The 20,249-nt window shown below is 35.2% G+C and overlaps 2 protein-coding genes across 2 annotated transcripts in view; one reads left to right on the top strand and one right to left on the bottom strand.

Annotated features, from left to right (window-relative positions):
* Positions 1 to 20,249, top strand: part of LOC117978173 (protein eyes shut homolog) — a 441,914-nt gene that overhangs the window by 412,830 nt on the left and 8,835 nt on the right. Inside the window, exons 9-10 of the mRNA XM_063605341.1 lie at positions 12,905 to 13,076; positions 14,005 to 14,083. Of these exons, the coding sequence (XP_063461411.1) occupies positions 12,905 to 13,076; positions 14,005 to 14,083 (251 nt within the window). The remainder of the gene's footprint in view (positions 1 to 12,904; positions 13,077 to 14,004; positions 14,084 to 20,249) is intronic.
* On the bottom strand, positions 15,281 to 16,787 carry LOC117978417 (protein C1orf43 homolog). The gene has a single exon (XM_063605340.1). The coding sequence runs from the start codon at positions 16,666 to 16,668 to the stop codon at positions 16,366 to 16,368; it is 303 nt and encodes a 100-aa protein (XP_063461410.1). The 5' UTR covers positions 16,669 to 16,787; the 3' UTR covers positions 15,281 to 16,365.

Below are 20,249 nucleotides of genomic sequence, written 5' to 3'. Positions count from 1 at the left end.
TTCTCATAATTAACTCTATGTGTTGAAACCCAGATCTATTAACCCAGTTTACAACAGCCTGATCTTCAAGAGGTTGTATATTATCCTGTGGCTATGTTTGCTATGTAAAATTAGGACACAACTGGTACCTAAGTCTGGTGTCATGCTTTTATCACCAGTGCTTACCTAGTACATAAGATTCAGTGAGTGTTCATAATAAAATAATTGTATTGTCATCTTGGTATTAAAATCTTGCCACAAGTTTTTTTAAAATTCTCAGCCACATTATGCTAATTAGTGACTGTGTTAGTCTATAATATTGTGAGGAATTGTCTGCTACACACACATATGCAGACACACACCACATACTTTCTTCTATCATTTCAACAGCTCCCTCAACAACAATCTCTATTGCCTTTCCTCGTCCTTATTATGCACATGTTTCTAGTTCTCTAACACTCTGCTCAACCCCAAATTAATACTTAGGAAAGTACCTTTCCAGTGGTGTGATGGAGAAAGCTAATAGTGCTCATGAGAGCTGAATATTAATTTTTATAAACTTTGTTGGTTTGTAGACGTAATTTCGGGACATTGAAATAAAAAAGATGGGAGTACTGCATCAGGGGAATTAAACTATGTTATAAATAAGCCCTTGCTTCCTGATTTTTTTTTCTTCCAAGAGCCAGTTAAACATTTACTAGTACAAAACTATAACTTTACATCTTTAAACTCCTTTTATTTCTGCATAACACACATTGGGCCACTCATTTTAAATCAGAAGATGTTACTTCAAAACTTATTTTTGCTATTATTTGATATTGGACTGTCTCTCAATAGTACAACCATCAGTTAGCCTTATCTATTTCCTGTGGTTAACATCAACTTAACAGGTTGGTTTATGCATAAATCAAATTAACAACTAAGAATTGTGTTTGTTAATCAAAACATACAATATAGAAAGTCCTGTGATTATCACTTAACATTTTATTTCATCTGGTCTTTAAAATTAAACATTATAGAGACTTAGTATTTTTAAAATGCCACTCTAGAAACAATACTCTTTTATCAAACTATGAATTAGGTGCAGCTTATAAGCCATTGCCTATAACTTTGAATAAATAAAATGTTATGCTATTGATTTAAGGATTAAAGCAAGCACCTCCAATAAGATGTTTTCTTAATTTTGGAAAATTAAATCTCAAATTAACTAGGTTACTGGATATTTTTAATTATGGATTTTTACTTCCATGACAAAATTGACTTGGTCTTTAAAGTATGCTTCCTACTTAAGTAAACTATGGAATTAGCCATATGGAGAACAGTAGACATTATATTAATTTCAAATTTTTCCATTTTTTCATGCAGCTCTGTATTAAAAATAGTAGCAACTAGAAATGAATTTACTATGAAGCTAATAGGTTTAAACTTTAACCTCTTTACACAGAAGGGGTTGTGCTAGCATATTGTGCCTTATTTTATATTTGTAATCATGAGCGTTTTTTAAATTAAAGAATACCTCCCAAATTTTGTAAGTTTCAGATCGCTTTTTGGTTCCGATAAAGAACATTTATTTTCCACTCTGAGTGTTCTGGCTCACAGCTTGGTCTTAGTGACTGCTGGGTCTGCTTTGTTTTCCCAAAGGGTTTCTCTTGAATGCATTCGATTGACTCATTGGACCTAAATCAATCTTTATGTCAGAATGTGTCTGTGCCTAACCTGGTGGGGATAAACAAAATCCTTAAATTTCATCAAGGCCCTGGTTTGGGGCCCATTCAAATGAAGAATTAAAATTAGAATTTTTCATTGATCTCCAGTTACTTGGTAGAGTTGTCAGAAATAAGAGAAACATACATTGTAAAATGTCACAAATTTTGTTCAAAGCCCCAGGATTCTGTAAAAGTGATTCCATTTGTCATCTTCTAATTACATAATTTTAGGCCATTCAATCTTACATTTTTTTAATTATAAAAGAAAGATTTCAGTGCTTATCGTGTATTTTCCTTATGTAGAAATATAATTTTAACTAATAACGGCAATTAAAGGCTGACTCATTCATTTCTAATTGTTACAAAATACAAAAAATTACAAGCTACTTTGATTCAAAAAATTTACACATGAGCTCACTGATATGAGACATATTTTTGTTGTTATATTTATCTTCAGAGGTAATAATAAAATTATGTAATGATTGTTTTGACCTATGTATAACCTCATGTTTCTATGCCTCACTTGATAGCTCATGAAGTCTGCATAGTCACAGAAGAAATGTTGGGGCTTCTAAGAAGGGTGAGCAACAGCAACACCCATGGCTAGTTACTTAACATTTCAATATTTTTACACTAGTCATGCCGGTACATCCCACTGATTATCAGCCTTGTTTATCTGAAGCAAAATTGTCCTATAATTGACATTTTAAGCATAATTAAAGTGTTTTCCTAGCTACACACAGGTTACCTAAAACCGAATGTTTTCACAAAATCATTATTCATTTAAAGAATTGTTTTGATGGCAAGCTGGTTTTCAATCCTATTCAGTGTAGTCCTACCGAAATACTTTACCATGTAAAGATTGTGATGTACCTATAAGTGAAATAGTATTGTGGTATTGAAGTACAAGAAATAAGATATGCATAATCAGAAACAGAGTTGTGTGCATTAATGTTTATATGTAATAAGCCATAAAATTAGTCCTAATGATCTCAATTCTCATTCTTATGAATTGGAATGGGGAATGTGGCAGGGTCTAATGGTTGGAGCTCAATGATGCACATAAGAATATTTGAGGCACTCATTTAGACAAGCTTAGAGCAATAATTTCTAAAGAATGTCCTTTGAACTAAAGAATGTCCTTTGAAATACTTAGATTGCATTAACTTTGTGTAGACACATTTAATACTCACATTAGCCCTATGGGGTAGAAATCATTATTGTATATGTGATTAATAGGACTTCATTTGTAGCTTGGTGAGATACAATGGATATCCAAAAACACTACATACATTTAATATATGCATCTTGACTAATTTTGACATATGCATATATCCATGATACTGTCACCAAAATCAAGATAACAAACATATTCATCACCTCCAAAAATTTTCTCATATTCTTTTTTGTGTGTATGTGTTATTTTTTAATTTTTTTTGTGGTAAGAATATTTAACATGCAACCTATCCTAATACTCTAAAGTGAACAATACTATATTGGTAACTACAGGTACTATAGTTAATAGCTTATCTGTAGAAATTATTCATCTTGCATAAGTGAAATTTTATGCCATTGAACAACTACCCATTTTCTCCCACCCCCAGCCTCTAGAAACCACCATTCTACTATCTATGTCTATAAGTTTGGTGACTAGATGCCTCATACAGATAGACTCATGCAGTGTTTATTTTAATCATAACAGAACCTAGGAACTAAACAGTACTTTAAATAATGAGCTATTTTCTGCATTATATTAGCAAGGGTTAGAATCATTTGTTTGACATAAAATTTCCTGATTGTATTAGTATTAATGTTAGTTGATAAATTATAGCCATGTACATGCGTATGAATGTGTGAAGTTTATAAGTTTTGACAATATTTTAACATGTTAATCAGAGTTAATACACAGGGCCCTCAAATAATAAGTAATTATGTATTAATTAGAACAGAAGTCCGACTCATCTATAAACTGTTACTTCTATTGTCTAATATCTTTCATTTTTAATCAATCCTCATATGCCTGTTTGTACTTAGAGATATTCTGCATCTCTTCACCTTGAACAACTTCTCACTTTCCAAAGCTCTCAACATAGTTGCCTAATTAAACACACACCTCATTTCACATACCTTTCTTGACTCACTCATTTAGAATGATCTAAAAACAATGCGTAACTAATATGAATCAGAATATTGTTTTTGCTTGTCTTAGCAATTTTGTGAAGGATATTTTGAATGTCTTCTTTAAAATTTTTTACAATGACATAGTAATTGTTTTTATAACTTTTACAATAAACTGTGAAGTCCTCTAACAACTGGCCGCATTCTTGTGGTAACAGAGTCTAAGAGAGAGAAGACTTCATTTAATTGTGGCCTGATATTGAAGAATTGCCCCCATTCTTTTCATAAAACAGGTAGGAAAATATAAGGAGAAATAAGATTTAAATGAACATCATTATCATCATCATTTTCATCATCAAATATTTATTGATACTTGTCCTTTTCCAAACTTCTAAGGACTACTGTAATGAATTTTAAAAGCCTCTGTCCAAACCTGGGATATTTATAGACAGGAAAATAAAGCATCAGTAAAAGTTCCTTGGAGAGCTTCTGAAAACAGATATAATATTCTAATAAATACTTTCCAAACAATGAAAATATTAGCAAATGATTGTTAATCAAATGCTAAATCTATGCTGGTTTAATCCAGTACTTGATATATACCGCCAATATTTTTATTAATGATATACATTTTCCTAGTAACTACTTCATACACTTTCAACATTTTTTCCTAAGTTTTTTGACAAAAAAATTTAAAAGCATTCCCATGGAAAAGATTAATTTCCAGGAAACTTTGTCATAGGTTAGGCTTCCCAAGAAAGAGACTGAAATTTACATATAGGTGAGTTATCAGTGACTACTTTCAACAGCAATGCCTGTGAGGGGAAAGAGAAGTAGGACTGGGAAAGGAAGATGTTGAGCTAAGATGTAGTTATAACAGAAGCCTCAGTTGATCCCTCCAGGAACTATGAAGTGGGGATGGCCCCTTCATAGTTGACCCATACTGAGTCGCCTTCACTCATTGCACAGCAGAGGGGAGGCCCAAACTTGGGCAAGGCAGACCCCTTTGGCCAAGCAAAATTCAATTCCTGGGGAAGAATTGCACTTAGAACTTGTTAGGAAACTCCTCTATTTGTGGAATTGAGTGTTGCTGTTCTGAATGGGGACCTGGAATGCTCATTATTTTATCTATTATAGTCAACCCTTTGTGCTGCTCAGATCTACCTGCTTTCTAAAATAAGCACACCTAATCTGGAAACAGATACCCAAAATTATAATTTGTCTCTTCCTGGGTAAATAGACAAGATCACTTTCAGGGATTACTGGGAAGAACTCCAATTTCTTTCACCAAAGTTGATCTTGGTACTGCATCTGATACTTCTCTTCCTCCTCTCCTGTGCAAATTATATTACCCTCATCCTTGGCTAGAAAATATGCTGGCCTACTGGATTACCTGGTGAATTAATCTAGAAACTCATGCCTGAGAGTTAATCTCCTAGTAAGGCTATGACTTTTTTGTTTGTTCATGAATGACAATGAAGACTCTGCTCAGTAGATCACCTTAATGTCACATATTTTTATCCTTGTCCCTACTTTATAACAGTGTCCTACTTCCCCCTTCCCCATTATCAGCATCACTTACCCCTGTATCTTAGTCTATTTGAGCTTCTATCACAAAATCCCATAGACTGGGTAGCTTATAAATAAAAGAAATTTATTTCTGATAGGTCTAGAGGCTGAGAAGTCCAAGATCAAGGTGGCAGCAGATTTGATGTCCAGTGAAAGTCATTTTCTGGTACATAGATTGTGCCTTCTAGCCATGTCCTCACATGGTGGAAGGTTCCCTTGGGCCTATTTTATAAAGGCACTAATTCCATTGATGAGGGCTCTGCCCTTATGACCTAATCACTTTAGGGGTTAGGATTTCAACATGTGAATTTGGGGGGAACACAAACATTTCAGTCCATATCACAATAAGGAACTTCTTTCCTTGACTGATAGTTTCTTAGCACAAAGAGCCTACAACAACCATACATTTCAAAAAGGGATTCTAGTGGTATTCTCTAGCGCAAGGATCCCTCCCCTGGTAATCAGTGTCTCTAGATTCCTGGAACCTATATTTTCAGGAATGCAAAGCACAAATTTCCCAATTGTTCACAAAGAAGGATGGCACATCGGTTCACTCACTTTTACCCCCTGGTTCCCAATTCCATATATTATACCTATTGGGAACAAAGCATCATATAATGATTATTGATATAGAGTGCATACTGCATTCTATAATATAGTGTTCCATCCCCAAAAGCTCTCATCTCCGAACTGGCAACTTAGTTACACCTAGTAGTTTTTGGATGATGTGCTACATCATGAAACCAACAGATCTATCGTTATCTGATTGCTACTATGCTTTGTCGTAAGTAAAGTGGCTTCCTTGTTCCAATGAGATGTTATGAGAACTCTCATATTGATGGATCAACACTACATAAGCCCTTGAGTAGTTATTCTGGCCAAACATCTATTGGCAGGAGAAGCAAGAAAGGCTGACCATTAAGTGTGTAGTGGCTATGGTCTCTGTTCCTGGAAGATTGGATATCTGAGGGAAGCAGTACCTAACTAATTCTTGGGACAGAGGAGCCCATACATTGGGTCCATGCACAGGCCTTCATATTTGCCACTCTAGCTACTCTATTCATGCCTATTGTACCACCATTGTGATGGCTGATGCCAGAGAAGGACAGATGTTAACTGGCTGAGTTATTTCTGTATGGTTATTTAATGCCTCTTCTGCATTAACATGCATTGCAGAGACCTTCACACTTCATGCCCACTCCTATCAGTCCAATATATGCTTCTTTCTCATATTTCCCTGACCCAGATAGTCTTATATTTTACCTTCCAGTCCAGCCATGTCATTTGCCACTACCTATAACTCCATGCATATTCTTCTCTTAGGCTATTTCCACCCAAAGATTATGACCACATCATGAGACTGAAGATCTGCCCATCCGAAGCATGTCCCTTTTGCTTTACCTTCTTGGGTAACCTCTTAATAAGGCTTTAAGGAAGCAGCAGTCCATTTCCAGTTTATACCCATATACCAAGTCAACCCATCCATGAACCAAGCTCAGGCTTTTTTTATTTTTCCTTCAGATGGCCACCAGGGAGGGCCCAGACAGAAACAGTATGAACTTAGGATGAGCTTCTGTTGCGAAAGAAGTACATAACTTAGGAGTGCAACTATCTGTGATCTCTGGCATACTCATACACAATTCCCAATGTACTACCTACTGTAGGTTGCCACTGGTCTTGCCAAATGCATTGGCAGTTCTGTCCACATGGATACTTGATGTCCCATGGTCAGGTGTTTCATCTCTACAACTACCCAGACATGCCAGAAGCCATTTCTCAATTTCAGGATAATTCTCTGCTACATATGTTTTAGTTTTGGTCCAGAGCCTCAGTCTATGATTCTTCCTCTGGCACTACTATAAAGTCTATGCATCATATTTTCCACTACATATATCTTTAATACCATAGAGTCTTCTAAGATATATGCCCCAAACAGCAAAATAGCTTATATACTGCCTGAAACTGCTACAGAGTTCCATTAATTTAGTCAAATCCATGTCCGTTATCTCTTTACATATTTCTCCTATCATATTATCTCTCCCTTTTACTTTAGGGATTCCAGCTGCAAGTCAGTTAGAACCTTTAATATTATTCTATATGTCTTAGAAGCTCTTTTCTGTTTTCTTACTCTTTTTACCTCCAGGTGTTTCCTTTTGATTAATTTATACTTGCTTATCTTCAAGTTCATTGGTTCTTTCCTATGTCCAGTCCACTGATAAGCTCATTACATTAATTCTTCATCTTGTATTATTTTCCTAGCATTGAAATTTGAATATTTTTATAGTTTCTATCTCTTTTGATATTCCTCATAGATTCAGTCATCTATCCACCTTTTATGATATATTTTTTAACATATCAGTCATGTTCTAAATCATTATTTTAAATTCCTTCTCTGATAATTTCAACCTTTCTGTCAACTTTATTCTTATTCCATCCATTTTTTGTTGTTTCTGGATTTTTTTTACATCTCATAATTTTTGATTGACACACCTTTAAACACCATGGCTGCATGTTTGCCTAGATTATTCCTCATAGAATAGCATTTGCTGGACTGCCTATCTGGAAATCTTTTATATGATAGTTAAAATTGTTTTTAATTTAAATATTGTTCATAATAAGAAACGTTTACAAAACTCTCATTTTGCTTTTGGAGCTCTTATGACATTTTTAATTTTGTAATTCAAAATGGTTAGAAATATGAATTTGAATTTTTAAAATCACTGATTCTTAAGTCCATAAATTATGTAATTATTGTATGCCTGTATTAACTTGATTATGTCCTTTGTAAATATCATGCTATTATGTAAATTTTAGTCATTTTCAAAATGTTATCACAATTTAGATGTGTTCAGTAGTAGTTAAGCCGACTATTTTGATCATTTACTACATGAAAAGTTTTGTATTTGGCATTTTCATGAGGTAAAAGTAAATAGGTATGATCCCTGTGCTCAAATAACTAGTGATAAAGTTTGGAAGTTAAGACAGTAATTCAAATAAATAAACTCTAAGGAGACTCTGATAAATGATATTAGCTGATATGCAATGGGAGATATCAAAAGGAATATTTAAAATTATCTAGAGTTTTGTAAGACCTCAAATAAAAAAACAGGCTGCAAACAGAGACGTGGAAATGACATTTCAGGCAGAACTATCAGGAGCTAACATGGATATGAGAAAATATTGAGAATGTTTAATTTTAAGCCAGTTTGCTAAAAAGCAGCAGTCCTTAGCTATGATTTACCACCATCTAGAGAGATTTTTAAAAATATAACTTTTCAGTCCTATTTCTCAGAGATTCAGATTTGGGATTTTGTATTTTTTAAAACTCCACAGTTGATTGTATTATTCAATCAGGTTTATAAACCAGGAGATGAGAGTATTTGATAATATCAGAGCAGCGACAAGAAAGGAAAGATTGGAACAGAGAATTTGGTTTTAGGCTAGGGAGACTACATTTATTTCTGGGGACAATGGAGAGTTCATAAAGTATGTTTTGAGGTTCTCATATGTGAAATGAAAAAAATTAAGAATCAGGAAAGTGATTTTGAAAAACTTGTCAAAACATGTAACGCTGACAAATGGGAAGAAATTGGGTAAAAAGGGAATGAAGAGAAAGTAAGAAAAAAAAAGTCTGAAAAAAGACAGCTGATTGACAGATATATATATATACATAAAATCATATATTTATATAATAGGAATATATATAATTTCTATTATAACATTGTTGATGGACGAAAATGTTTTGCTGATCAAACCTCTCAGTTTATGAACTTTAATGGCTTGATTCTAAAAGGATTGTGTAATTTCCTATGTGAAAATATTCAATCTGGAGGCAGATGTTGAGGCGGACTAGTAAAGAGGATTTTTAAATAAGTGGGATCATAGGAAAAAAACTCAAATATCACAGGTAACCTTCCAATCTGCTTAAAAAAGGAATTGCCTGCATTGTGAATGAAATAAAAAACTTTAGAACCACAAGCTGAAAATTATTTCAAACATAAACTATTGCTGTAGCTCCAAAGCAGGCAGGAGGGTAGGTGGAAAGAACAATATGTTAGACATAACAAAAAGGAAGAAAAAAATTTATCATGGCTCTTCTTTTGTCAAATGAAGTCCATAATGAAATCATTAGATTTTGTGAAAATCATCTGCTATGCTGTGATTGAGGTGGCAGTGATGCATGCCAGGTCAAGGGAACTATGCAAGGAGTCTAGAACTCTGATTGACACATAAATATGCATTAGATAAATTAATGACCAGTAGGAAATACCTGGTATATAAGGCAATGTAGGCAAAAAACTGAGACTGAGACTTTAGCCAAGGCTTTGATCTTGTCTAATAAATACTATTATTTCTTTTAGATGTGCTAGGTCAAAGCATTGTTATCCTATGAAGATAAACAATCTTGTTGTTATAATAATCAGGGAGCATATGTATTTGTATATATATGTATGTGCACTTTATGAATATCTCTCTACTATGCTACAGTAGAGATATTTTGATTCATAGTTTACAGATGAATAACTTAGAGTTTGAATAGGTTGGTAATTATTTGTGGGAGATCATTGTGAACCAAAGTCCAAGACCCTCCACAACTGTGTGTCTTTTTTCACACATGAACATGTCTTTGTTTGAAGGTGGGAAAAAGCAGAGGTCCCATTAAATATTTCCCCTTGGCTGCACAGACAACTCTTTTAGTTATGCACCTCAGAGGCATCACCATCGCCTCATTGGATTCTGACTCTCACCTTTGCAAGGACTAACAGTTTCCCCAGATTCTCAAGAACTGTTTTGTTCGTGGTTGGGAAGAGGCTGGGATTTCTGAGAAAATAACAGATATCTGCAAAACAAAATACAAAAACATGCACACATAAACCCACACACGTATATGACAAGGATTTATTTTTTAACAAATATTTGAATGTATGCAGTTTGAATGAGACAGACAAAATCTATGCCTTTATGAAGCTAAGCTTGTCATGGAGAAATACAGAGAAAAAGAAAAAAAAGATGAATAAATCTTATGGAATGCTACAAGGAGATTACTTGTTATAGGAGGGAAACATAAAACAGGATAATGGCAATTGTGGATTAAGACGAGAATGCAATTTTGTATTGTGTGGTTGAGTAGTCCTCATTGAGATAGTGACATTTGAGTAAAAACCTGAAGAAGATGTAAACTGTGAAATATTTGGAAGAGATTTTTTAGAAAGGGAATTAAAGTACAAAGGTCTTTTAGGAACAACATGCCTAAAACTTTTGAGAAAACATAAGGAGGTCATTGTAAGTAAAGTAGACTAGTCAAGGGTGAGATTAAAATAAGATGAAGTTAGAAAGGTAAAAGGGACTTTGATATGTATGAATCTGAAGGAGTATAATGTTAAAAATGAGAATGGTTTATAGAGACCAAAATGTTCACATTGGCTAGTTATTCCATTCTTATCCTCTTTGGAGGCTACTTAGAAAGTCAAATTATAACCACAATTTTAATTAATGAATAAAACATTAGGAAAAAAAGATCCTAAGATAATCTGTATGATGCTGTCTCTAGCTAAACTGAGACATGTTTGCCTTTTATGGAGAGAACATTTCAAAAACAGAGTGGAGTGTCTTTTGTCAAATCTCCTCATCTCCCAACATTGCTGGATGCATCCTGTCCCAAACTCTTTTAACACTTTCCGTCCCTGCCCCCACACTTTTGTTATAAATTGACCATCTATCTTTTTTTAACTGAAAATTTCAGCACTGACTCTACCAGCATTCTACATAGTGATACGGAGACTTTTCACTTATCTTCCTAGTTAGAATGGTGGTGTCTTTGGAACCACCCAAATCACTAATCAAATATAATGTGTTTGTGATATTTTTATCAAGAACCTGAAAGTAATAAAATGTTAAACATGTATCAGACCTTGGCTAGGTTGTTTTTGATGCATGCCTATACTCTATCATCCCAATAAACGTGTGATGTACCAATAAGTAACCCTCATTTACAAGTGAGAAGCTTGATTGATTATGCTTGTACTCAATTTTATTGTTACAAATATCTGCCCTTTCCTGGGGGAGAAACATTCTTTCCCATTCCATTTCTGTTGGACTTAGTCGTATAACTTGATTTGTAGGTGAAAGACTTAAGAGCCACCTGTATTTTATGTCATATGACCAAGTCCAACATTAAAGGGAAGTGTCTTTTTTCCTCTTAAACACAGATGTCAATATCCCAGGTAGAGTATGCTTCATTAACATTGGTCTCAGAGTGAAGATAATGTAAAGAGGATCTGTAACTCACTCGAGTCATGGAGAGTGAGTGGGAAATAAAACTGTGTCATGAACCTCTGAAATTGAGTGTACCTGGCACATAGTAAGAGCCTCACATGTCAGCTATTTTCATTATTGTCTTCTTCACTGTAATCAGCTTATTACTTATCTTTATTCACAACTAGGTATTATGTTTTGGCTACAAGAACCATGTTTTCCAATTGGTATCCACAGTATTACTCAGCATAGCAACTTATGCACATATTAGAGTAGCTGCAAGGTAGGTAATTTAAAGTAATGATCAGAAGCACAAGTCAGAGGAAACATGATTTAAATTCTTGTTTGCTGTTATGGCCTGTGTGACCTGGAAGTTTCACTTACACTCTGAATACTCACCAGTGAGTTAAGGTTAATGAGATCTGCCTATCGGTTTGATGAGCATTAGCTAAGATAATGTGCAGGAAGCCTTAAGGGCAGGGCACACCTATAAGTGCTCAATCAATGCTGGTTTTTATTAGTAGATGCTTGCTAGTAATGGATGTAATGGGCAAAGAAGTTATTCTAACAATTCTACAATGGTTCTGTGCTCTTTCCAGATATTTCAAACATACGAAACACAATCTTGCTTTCCATTAAGCTCTGCTTATGTTATCATCTCGGTGTTTTCTATCTGTAAATTATTACCTCCCTAAAAACGTTTTTGGATTAACAGGAAGTTTATTTTTTGGCTTTGTACCTCTAGTTGAGCATAGCGGTGGTTCCTGGTAGGTGCTTAAAAAATATTCGCTACTTGGCCTTTGAAAATCCCAGGTATTTAGCCAAAGTTAGATTTCATTTAGAAATCTCAGGGAGCTCATTAATAGACTCACTAAAGCCAAATTTAGAAAACTTCAAACTCATTCTTAATTCTTGTAGGTAATAAATGTTTGACTCTCAAAGACCATTACAAAAAAATTTTGAATCAGTATTCACAGTGACTACTTGATATAATTCATTACTTCACTAATATTCTCAACAAACATCACACTAAAAACAATCTCCTCAGTAGATTAAGCTTGTGCTTTGTTTTTGTCGTTCACATTAAATTAGTAATCTGAACATTCATAGACCTAAATATATTTAACCTTGAAATATATTTTCTTTTGCTACCAAATACCAAGTTATCATTATAGAGAGAGGTCTTCATTTCTTGGTGATGTTTACCATAATGAACAAACTTTTAAGAGTTTTGTATTTAAATGGTTTCATGTTTTGCCTTGTCTGTTCCAACACAGGCATCAACTGTGAAATAAATCTAGATGAATGCCTATCAGAGCCCTGTCTCCATGATGGAGTTTGTATCGATGGCATCAATCATTATACCTGTGACTGCAAGAATGGGTTTTTTGGAACACACTGTGAAACAAATGCCAATGATTGCCTTTCAAATCCTTGTCTACATGGAAGGTAGCTATTTTTTTTTATTATTAGCTTTATGAAAGTATATTTAACTCACAATATTTAAGACTTAACGTCAAGGGAAAGTTGATAAAGATAATTTTAATTATGCTCTTTCATAAAACAAGAGCTAAGTACATTTAAGATGACAGATGCTGCCAGTTTTAGCTAATGCAATGTACTGATACATTATCTCTGCCCTTCTTTTATTTCTGTTCATTAGCATAAAGTAATTTTCTATAAATGTGGATTAATGAGACTTTAATATACTTAAAGGTAACTGCTCATGGTAATAGAACTAGCAGGTAAGATGATGAGACATTCTATTATTTGCTCTATGGAGAGATAATACCACACAGTATTTAAAATGTTCCTAAGTAAACTGGTTCTTTCAGCCCTATGTGTATGAAAAGTATTTTATGACTCTATGAATCTGTATAATAACTGCTCTGATCATGGATAAAATATTGGTTAATACACATCTAGAGTGAAGGTATTTCTAGGAGATGCAGGTGGCAAAGAAGAATGTATCACAGATGCATCATGCTGCTTGCTTCGACGTTAGTTTTCTTTTCTAATCCTGCCACCTACTTTGTAAGCAGGGAAGGGAGAAAGAAGGTTGGCAGCTCATTGCAATGCAGGCTGGCCATAGCTAACTTCAGTTTCTCACGTAAGCCCTAGACATACTTTTTATCTTTTAAAACTGTTCATTCTTTTCATTGCCATGGGGAAAATGGCAAAAATGAAAATTGATCCGTTTTTTCAGTCCAGTCACCTTCAAGGATAAGAAACCCAGGAATAAACTCTGCTTTGTATTGCTCATGGGAGTGCTTTTTTCACCTGAACTAGGAAAGAAAAGTTTAAATGGTGAAACTCCCTTGAAGTTATGCTTTAACATCTACTTATTTGAAAATGTAATTCTAATTCTGTGTTTCAGGTGCACAGAACTTATTAATGAATATCCATGTTCATGTGATGCAGATGGGACTAGCACACAATGTAAGATCAAAATTAATGTAAGTCTTATAATTTTATTCAAGTTATATGACAAAAATTTAATTTAAAAGAAAAATCAAGTTGCTTGCTGTAGGTTTCAGAGTCATTTCTTCCACAGTTGTTGATGATTTAACTGTTCTCTCATCTTTCCTCTGTGTAATTCTTTGGCTGCTCCAAACAAAACTACAAATCATGGCTTTTTTTTCCCCCACCTTTTCCTTCTTTGTCTCTTGTTGTTACAAAATTCCACGATTCTCCTCCCTCCCGCCGACCGCCCCACCAAACTAAATCCTAGAAGTATCCATTATCAACAGTTGCTCAGATGGCTTAAATTTTACCATCTGCCTCGTCCTCCCTGGTCTTAGGAGACAGAGGTATCTGTGGATCTGTAGGGATGACATAGGATTCAATTAATTCAGTTATCACAAGGATAATATAAATACTGGATGTATATATCAAGACGTGGGCAACACCTTTAATATTCTCAGGATATGTCTTTCAATCTTCAGGAGTCTCATGTGGTGTGATTGACATATGGTATTTTATATGGGATGCCTCATTTGTTGAAAAATGTTGGTTGACTGAGAATTGTGACCGTTCTTGGTGGATGAGAATCTTGTGAGCCTTTTGGAATACTGGGGAGTTCTTCCAAATCATTTTTGATTGACAATAACATGGTAAAGGGAGGAAGCATACAAACTAAAAGCCTTTGTCATTGTGAAACCATGGGTATTTTATTACATTCTTTGTGTCTCTCTCCCTCGTCAGTAAAACATAGATATACTAGTTCTGACATCACAGGGTCATGTGTGAGAATGCACATGAAACACAGTAACTATTCAGTAAGTGGCCCTTCCAGAGAGGGGTGATGGAGTAGTTAAATGCATTCACGGAGAACCAAGATTGAAACTCTATATTGCTACTTACCTACCGTGTGTTCTCAATTTACATTTATTTTGAAATTATTTTGACTATTCAATAAAAATAATCACAGTAACTACCTCAGGTTATTGCAAGAATTAAATGAGATAATGCATGTAAAACAATTAGCACGTTTTCTGACACACAGTTTTAAAAAGCATAATTATCTGTTGATATTGTGTTTATTTTGTTCTGGATAGTGAAAGCCATTCTTGATGTGGAAAAGGAAATGTAATAAATAAATTCCCTAGTAGAGAATGAATAAACCATACATCTTTTTTTTTTTGATTCATACGTTTTATTTGATAATAGTTCATTTTATTAAATAATTTATAAAGTCAGACCAGTGCATTGGGCTTGTTAGGGGAAACCATTCCTTCCTACTGTCACATAGCCTGGCAGATTATATCAGGTGCCAAAACATTCCCTTTTATTCAATTTATTCATGAGAGTGTGGAATTAAAGTAGATCCTTGCATGTCAGGAAAGCTGCAACACATCTGGTTTAACTGGAGCACAAAGGTAAGTTATTCCACATTCACCAACTTCCCCACTTGACCTCCCACCAGTTCTGTCTGCTTTTTCCATCAATCAACTCTAAGATGCCCTAAACCCAAACAGTTCCCATTCAACTGTGCACAAAGGTATAGATATGGAAGACATCTCACTCCAACTCTCACCTTTGGAATTAAATAAACCTGGAACAGGGAAGGTGAACTATGGCTGAAACCAAGTGAAGATTTTTAAGAAGCTTTGACAGAAACATTAAGAATAACACCTGAATGCAAATCCAGAAAAAAGCGCTACTGGGGGAAAACAGTCTTAGCCAATGTTCTAAAAATGCTCATAAGGGTTGGGGAATTACCCTTTAGACACAAGCTCTAAGAACTCTGGATACAACGGGAACTTGGATGGATACAGTCTGGGCCTGCTGGGCCAGATGTTCCGAGGGCGGCCCGGCAAGCAGCCTGTCTTGCACATTGCAACTGACTGGCTTAATCTACGGCAAGAGTCCTTCAGCTCCATCACAGAGTACTCTCCAATGTGTTATAGTTATCCTTAAAGCTCTTCAATTCAAGGAAGTGCTTGGCACGTTTACTCTTCTGACTGGAGGGGAGGTATGTCACCTGGATGGTTGTTGGGGAGACCTCAGGGGACTGAGTTAGGTCTTTGGCTGCTGACTGGTGATGTCGCTGAGAGCTCCCAATTCGTGCTTTAACCGCAGTGGCCAGCTCACTCAGGGCCTCCTGATAGCGTAGGTACTCATTCTGGCCAAAGACCCCTGTCCCATAGCGGGCTGTTTCATAGCCATCCAAAAGGGTATCAATGAGTGCTTTGCGTACACCCTTGAAAGGCGTACTAGTGTTTCGCAGATCCAGCAGCTAGGAGCGGAAATTCTTGCCCATTAAGGAACGGGGATGCCGGCCTTCAGAATGAAATGGGATCTCAGAGGTACGAATGGCATCCAGAGCTTTCATCCTATACAGATAGTTGCAGCAACTTTGATTTCCCTGGGTTTCCAGTTGTAGTAGTCTAGCATCATCATCTGCAAGGAGCTGGGGCTCATACTTGATATCCTGAACCCTGGAGAGTCGAATATCAATCTCCTCTTTCAAGTCCAGGCTCCCGTAGGCCATCACCAGCACGACATTCACCCCGGAGAGCCAGTTACTGCCGGACGCCATGGCCTCCCTACCTCGCGCAGAATTGTTCGGGTTTACCCCGCTGTCCTGGCTGGTCAGCCCAGGCTCCGCCGAAGCGACGGCGCCTGGGTCCCCTGGAGCTCCCCGGCCATTTCCTTACGGGGGAAACTGAATAAACCATACATCTTGTTTGCATTACCGCAAATATTGCCTGAAGTAATGTCTAAAACCATATTTCTTAATAGTACAAATATCATATTCTTAGTTTTGTATTAAAATATCAGTAAATAGACATTTTTGACATATGTATGTATATATGCATGCATACATATATACATACATGGCCAATATTATGAGAGCAATTCTTAAAATTCTACCTATGTGATTCTAGATTTTTTCCTAATATTGTTATTTTAACATAAGAGCAAACTCATTATACTCAGTGACTTTTTTGTCTTAGAAGTATATCTTAGGAATCATTCCATTAAAATGCAAAGAGTCCTGATTCATTCTTTTTAATAGCTATAAAGTATTCCAAATAAACACTGAAGACCACACTTACCTGATGAGAGTATGAGCACACCGCTTACCTAGATCCTATTAAATGAAATCACTTTTTACAAAGTGTTGACTAATTTCATGAGGAAAATGTAATTTGTCATTATTTTAATTTATATTTTCCTAGGTTACTATCAAGATTGAACACCTTTCCATGCTATTATTTGCCATTTGTAGTTCTTTGTGCCTTGCCTACTTATAGCCCTTTTACTTTTTGATTACTTGCCCTTTACTTTTTGATTTGTAGGTCTTATTTTAAATTATAGATAAAATCTACTAGGTTCTGAAAAAATGCAAATCTTTTATAAAGTCTGGACACTCTTACTTTATACAGCTTATGAATTGTGAGATTTTCATATTTTTCTTTACCTTTTTCTTCCTAACTGGGCTTTGCTGCTCTCCAAAGAAATCCTTCCCACTGTAATATTTTAAATATATTTTTATATTCTCATCTACAATTATAGAATTCATGATACTTTTAGTGCTTTAACTCATAGTGAATATATTATGATTGATAAAAGCTAGGAATCTAACTTAATGGTTTAAGTATAATCATTTTTTCCAAGAAATTTTATCAAAGGGTCTGTTAATTCTTTCTTGATTTGGAATGCTCCACTTTTCATATAATAGATTTCTATATATGGGTTAGTTTTTGGACTATTCTGTTTCTTTACTTTTTATTTCATTTGCACCAGTACTATCTAGAATAATTATTATAGTTTAATACATTTTTTAAAATTTTGTCATGTTTCACTAATACATTAAGTGTACTCTATATGTAATTTTGCTCATTCATTCTGTAAATCTTAGATATTGAACGTCTATAAGAAATTGAGATATAATAATCATTAGATATATTTCCTACCTGACCAGCTCCACATGGAAAGTGATCTACATCTCTCTCTATCTTACTTACTAGCTGACCTATTTATTTTAACTTTCTCTATGGTGCAATGCTTAGATAACACACTCTGCAGGAGATTCATGAACTGTTTTTCAAGGCTAAAGAGGCAAGAAAAATGGAGAAAGATAGGCAGTACTAACTGAAAAGAGCACTCGGGTCAATATAGGGCAAGGTGTTACATGTGAACCACCTTAGGAGTGGAAATAATATAGTTTATGTTAGGGCTGGATGGGCAACAACACAAGCAAAATTGCTGTGATGGTTAATATTGAGTGTCAACTTCATTGGACTGAAGGATGCAAAGTATTATTCCTGGGTGTGTCTGTGAGAGTATTGCCAAAGGAGATTAATATTTGAGTCAGTGAACTGGGAAAGACAGACCCACTCTCAATTTGAGTGGGTACAATCTAATCAGCTGCCAGCTCAGCTAGAATAAAGCAGCCAGAAGAACGTGGAAGAACTAGACTGGCTGAGTCTTCCGGCCTCCATTTTTCTCCCATGCCGGATGCTTCCTGCCCTCAAACATTTGACTCCAAGTTCTTCAGCTTTTGGACTCTTGGACCTTCCACAAGTGGTTTGTCAGGGGCTTTTGGGCCTTCAGCCACAGACGGAAGGCTGTACTATCGGCTTCCCTACTTTTGAGGTTTTGGGACTCAGACTGGCTTCCTTGCTCCTCACCTTGCAGATGGCCTATTGTAGGACTTCACCTTGTGATAGTGTGAGTCAGTACTCCTTAATAAACTCCCTTTCACATATACTTCTATCCTATTCGTCCTGTTTCTCTAGAGAAACCTAATACACTTTGTCTTGTTTTTTGTCCAAGTGACAATTAGAAGGAAGCTTTAAAAATTAGAATTAATGCTGGAGAAAAGCAAATGCATGCCTGGGGAGAGAACATATGCCATGACTAGTGAAAAAAATGTAATTTAAGTTCTGGATATGCACACACAAACAGAAAAGGAAAGTGAGTAGGGCAGCATAGAAAGCAGATATTTTTCTTTCAAGTTTGATAAGACTTAGGAGGATGGCATGTATCCTTCTCATGCACCATGTATATGTACATGGAAGCAGTATTATTTTTAAGATATCAAATTATAAATATATGTTATGTACTGAAATGGAAAAAACTAATTACAGAATTAAAAAATCGTGACTTTCTCAGATGAAGTAGAAATAAGAGAATTCGTGCTTTAACTCGTAGTGAATATATTGCTATGAGCAGACTTAATATAAAGCAAGGACTCATGTAAGTCCTCTGAATAAAAAGGAAAGAATTAAAGAACTGTGTATAAATAGCAAAGACATGGAATCAACACAGGTGACCATCAGTGGTGGATTGGTTAAAGAAAATATGGTACATATACACCATAGAAAACTACAGAGTGATAAAAATGAGTCATGTCCTTCACAGCAACATGGATGCAGCTGGAGGCCATAAAACTAAGGTAATTAATGCAGGAACAGAAAAACAAATACCATATGTTCTCACTTATAAATGACAGCTAAACATTCAACACCTATGGAGATAAACATGGAATAATAGACACTGTGGACTAGAAGAGGGTGGAGGGAGAGGAGAATGGTTCAAAAAAATGACCTATTGTATGCTATGCTCACTACCCAAGTGCAATACACCCGTGTAACAAGGCTGCACATGTATCCCCTGCATGTAAAAAACTGAGTACGCACACGTGAGTGCATGTATTTGTGTTTCTCTGAGTGTGGACTGTAATTTATGAGCTTTTTATTTAATATAATTTACATTTTGTCTGCCATGTATATCATGTATATTTTTCTATTTTTTGTTATTCTTTCATTAGTACATAGTGGATTCTGGCATTCAGAAAATTATTTTCATGTATCCAAATTTACTTGATTACAGACTCTAAAGGTTCTGTGATTTTTGACAGGTTTAAAAGGGACTTATTTAACAAGTTCTTCTCGTTCTTTTTATTTGAAATTAAATGATTGAACCATCAGAATGCTTTCCAGGAGAGGGTTTGAGTTGGAGTCCATCTCCCTCAACAAATGGTCAGCTTTTTCCTACAAATTATTTTAGAGAATATCGATATCCTTTAATTAGAAACAAATCTTTAAAATAAACAAGATCTTGCAAAACGGGAACATTCATTACACACACACAGAGTACCTTGCTTTTCCA

The sequence above is a fragment of the Pan paniscus genome, chromosome 5 (genome assembly GCF_029289425.2).
Source record: "Pan paniscus chromosome 5, NHGRI_mPanPan1-v2.0_pri, whole genome shotgun sequence".
NCBI lineage: Eukaryota > Metazoa > Chordata > Mammalia > Primates > Hominidae > Pan > Pan paniscus.
This window is presented reverse-complemented; position numbering and strand designations above follow the sequence as displayed.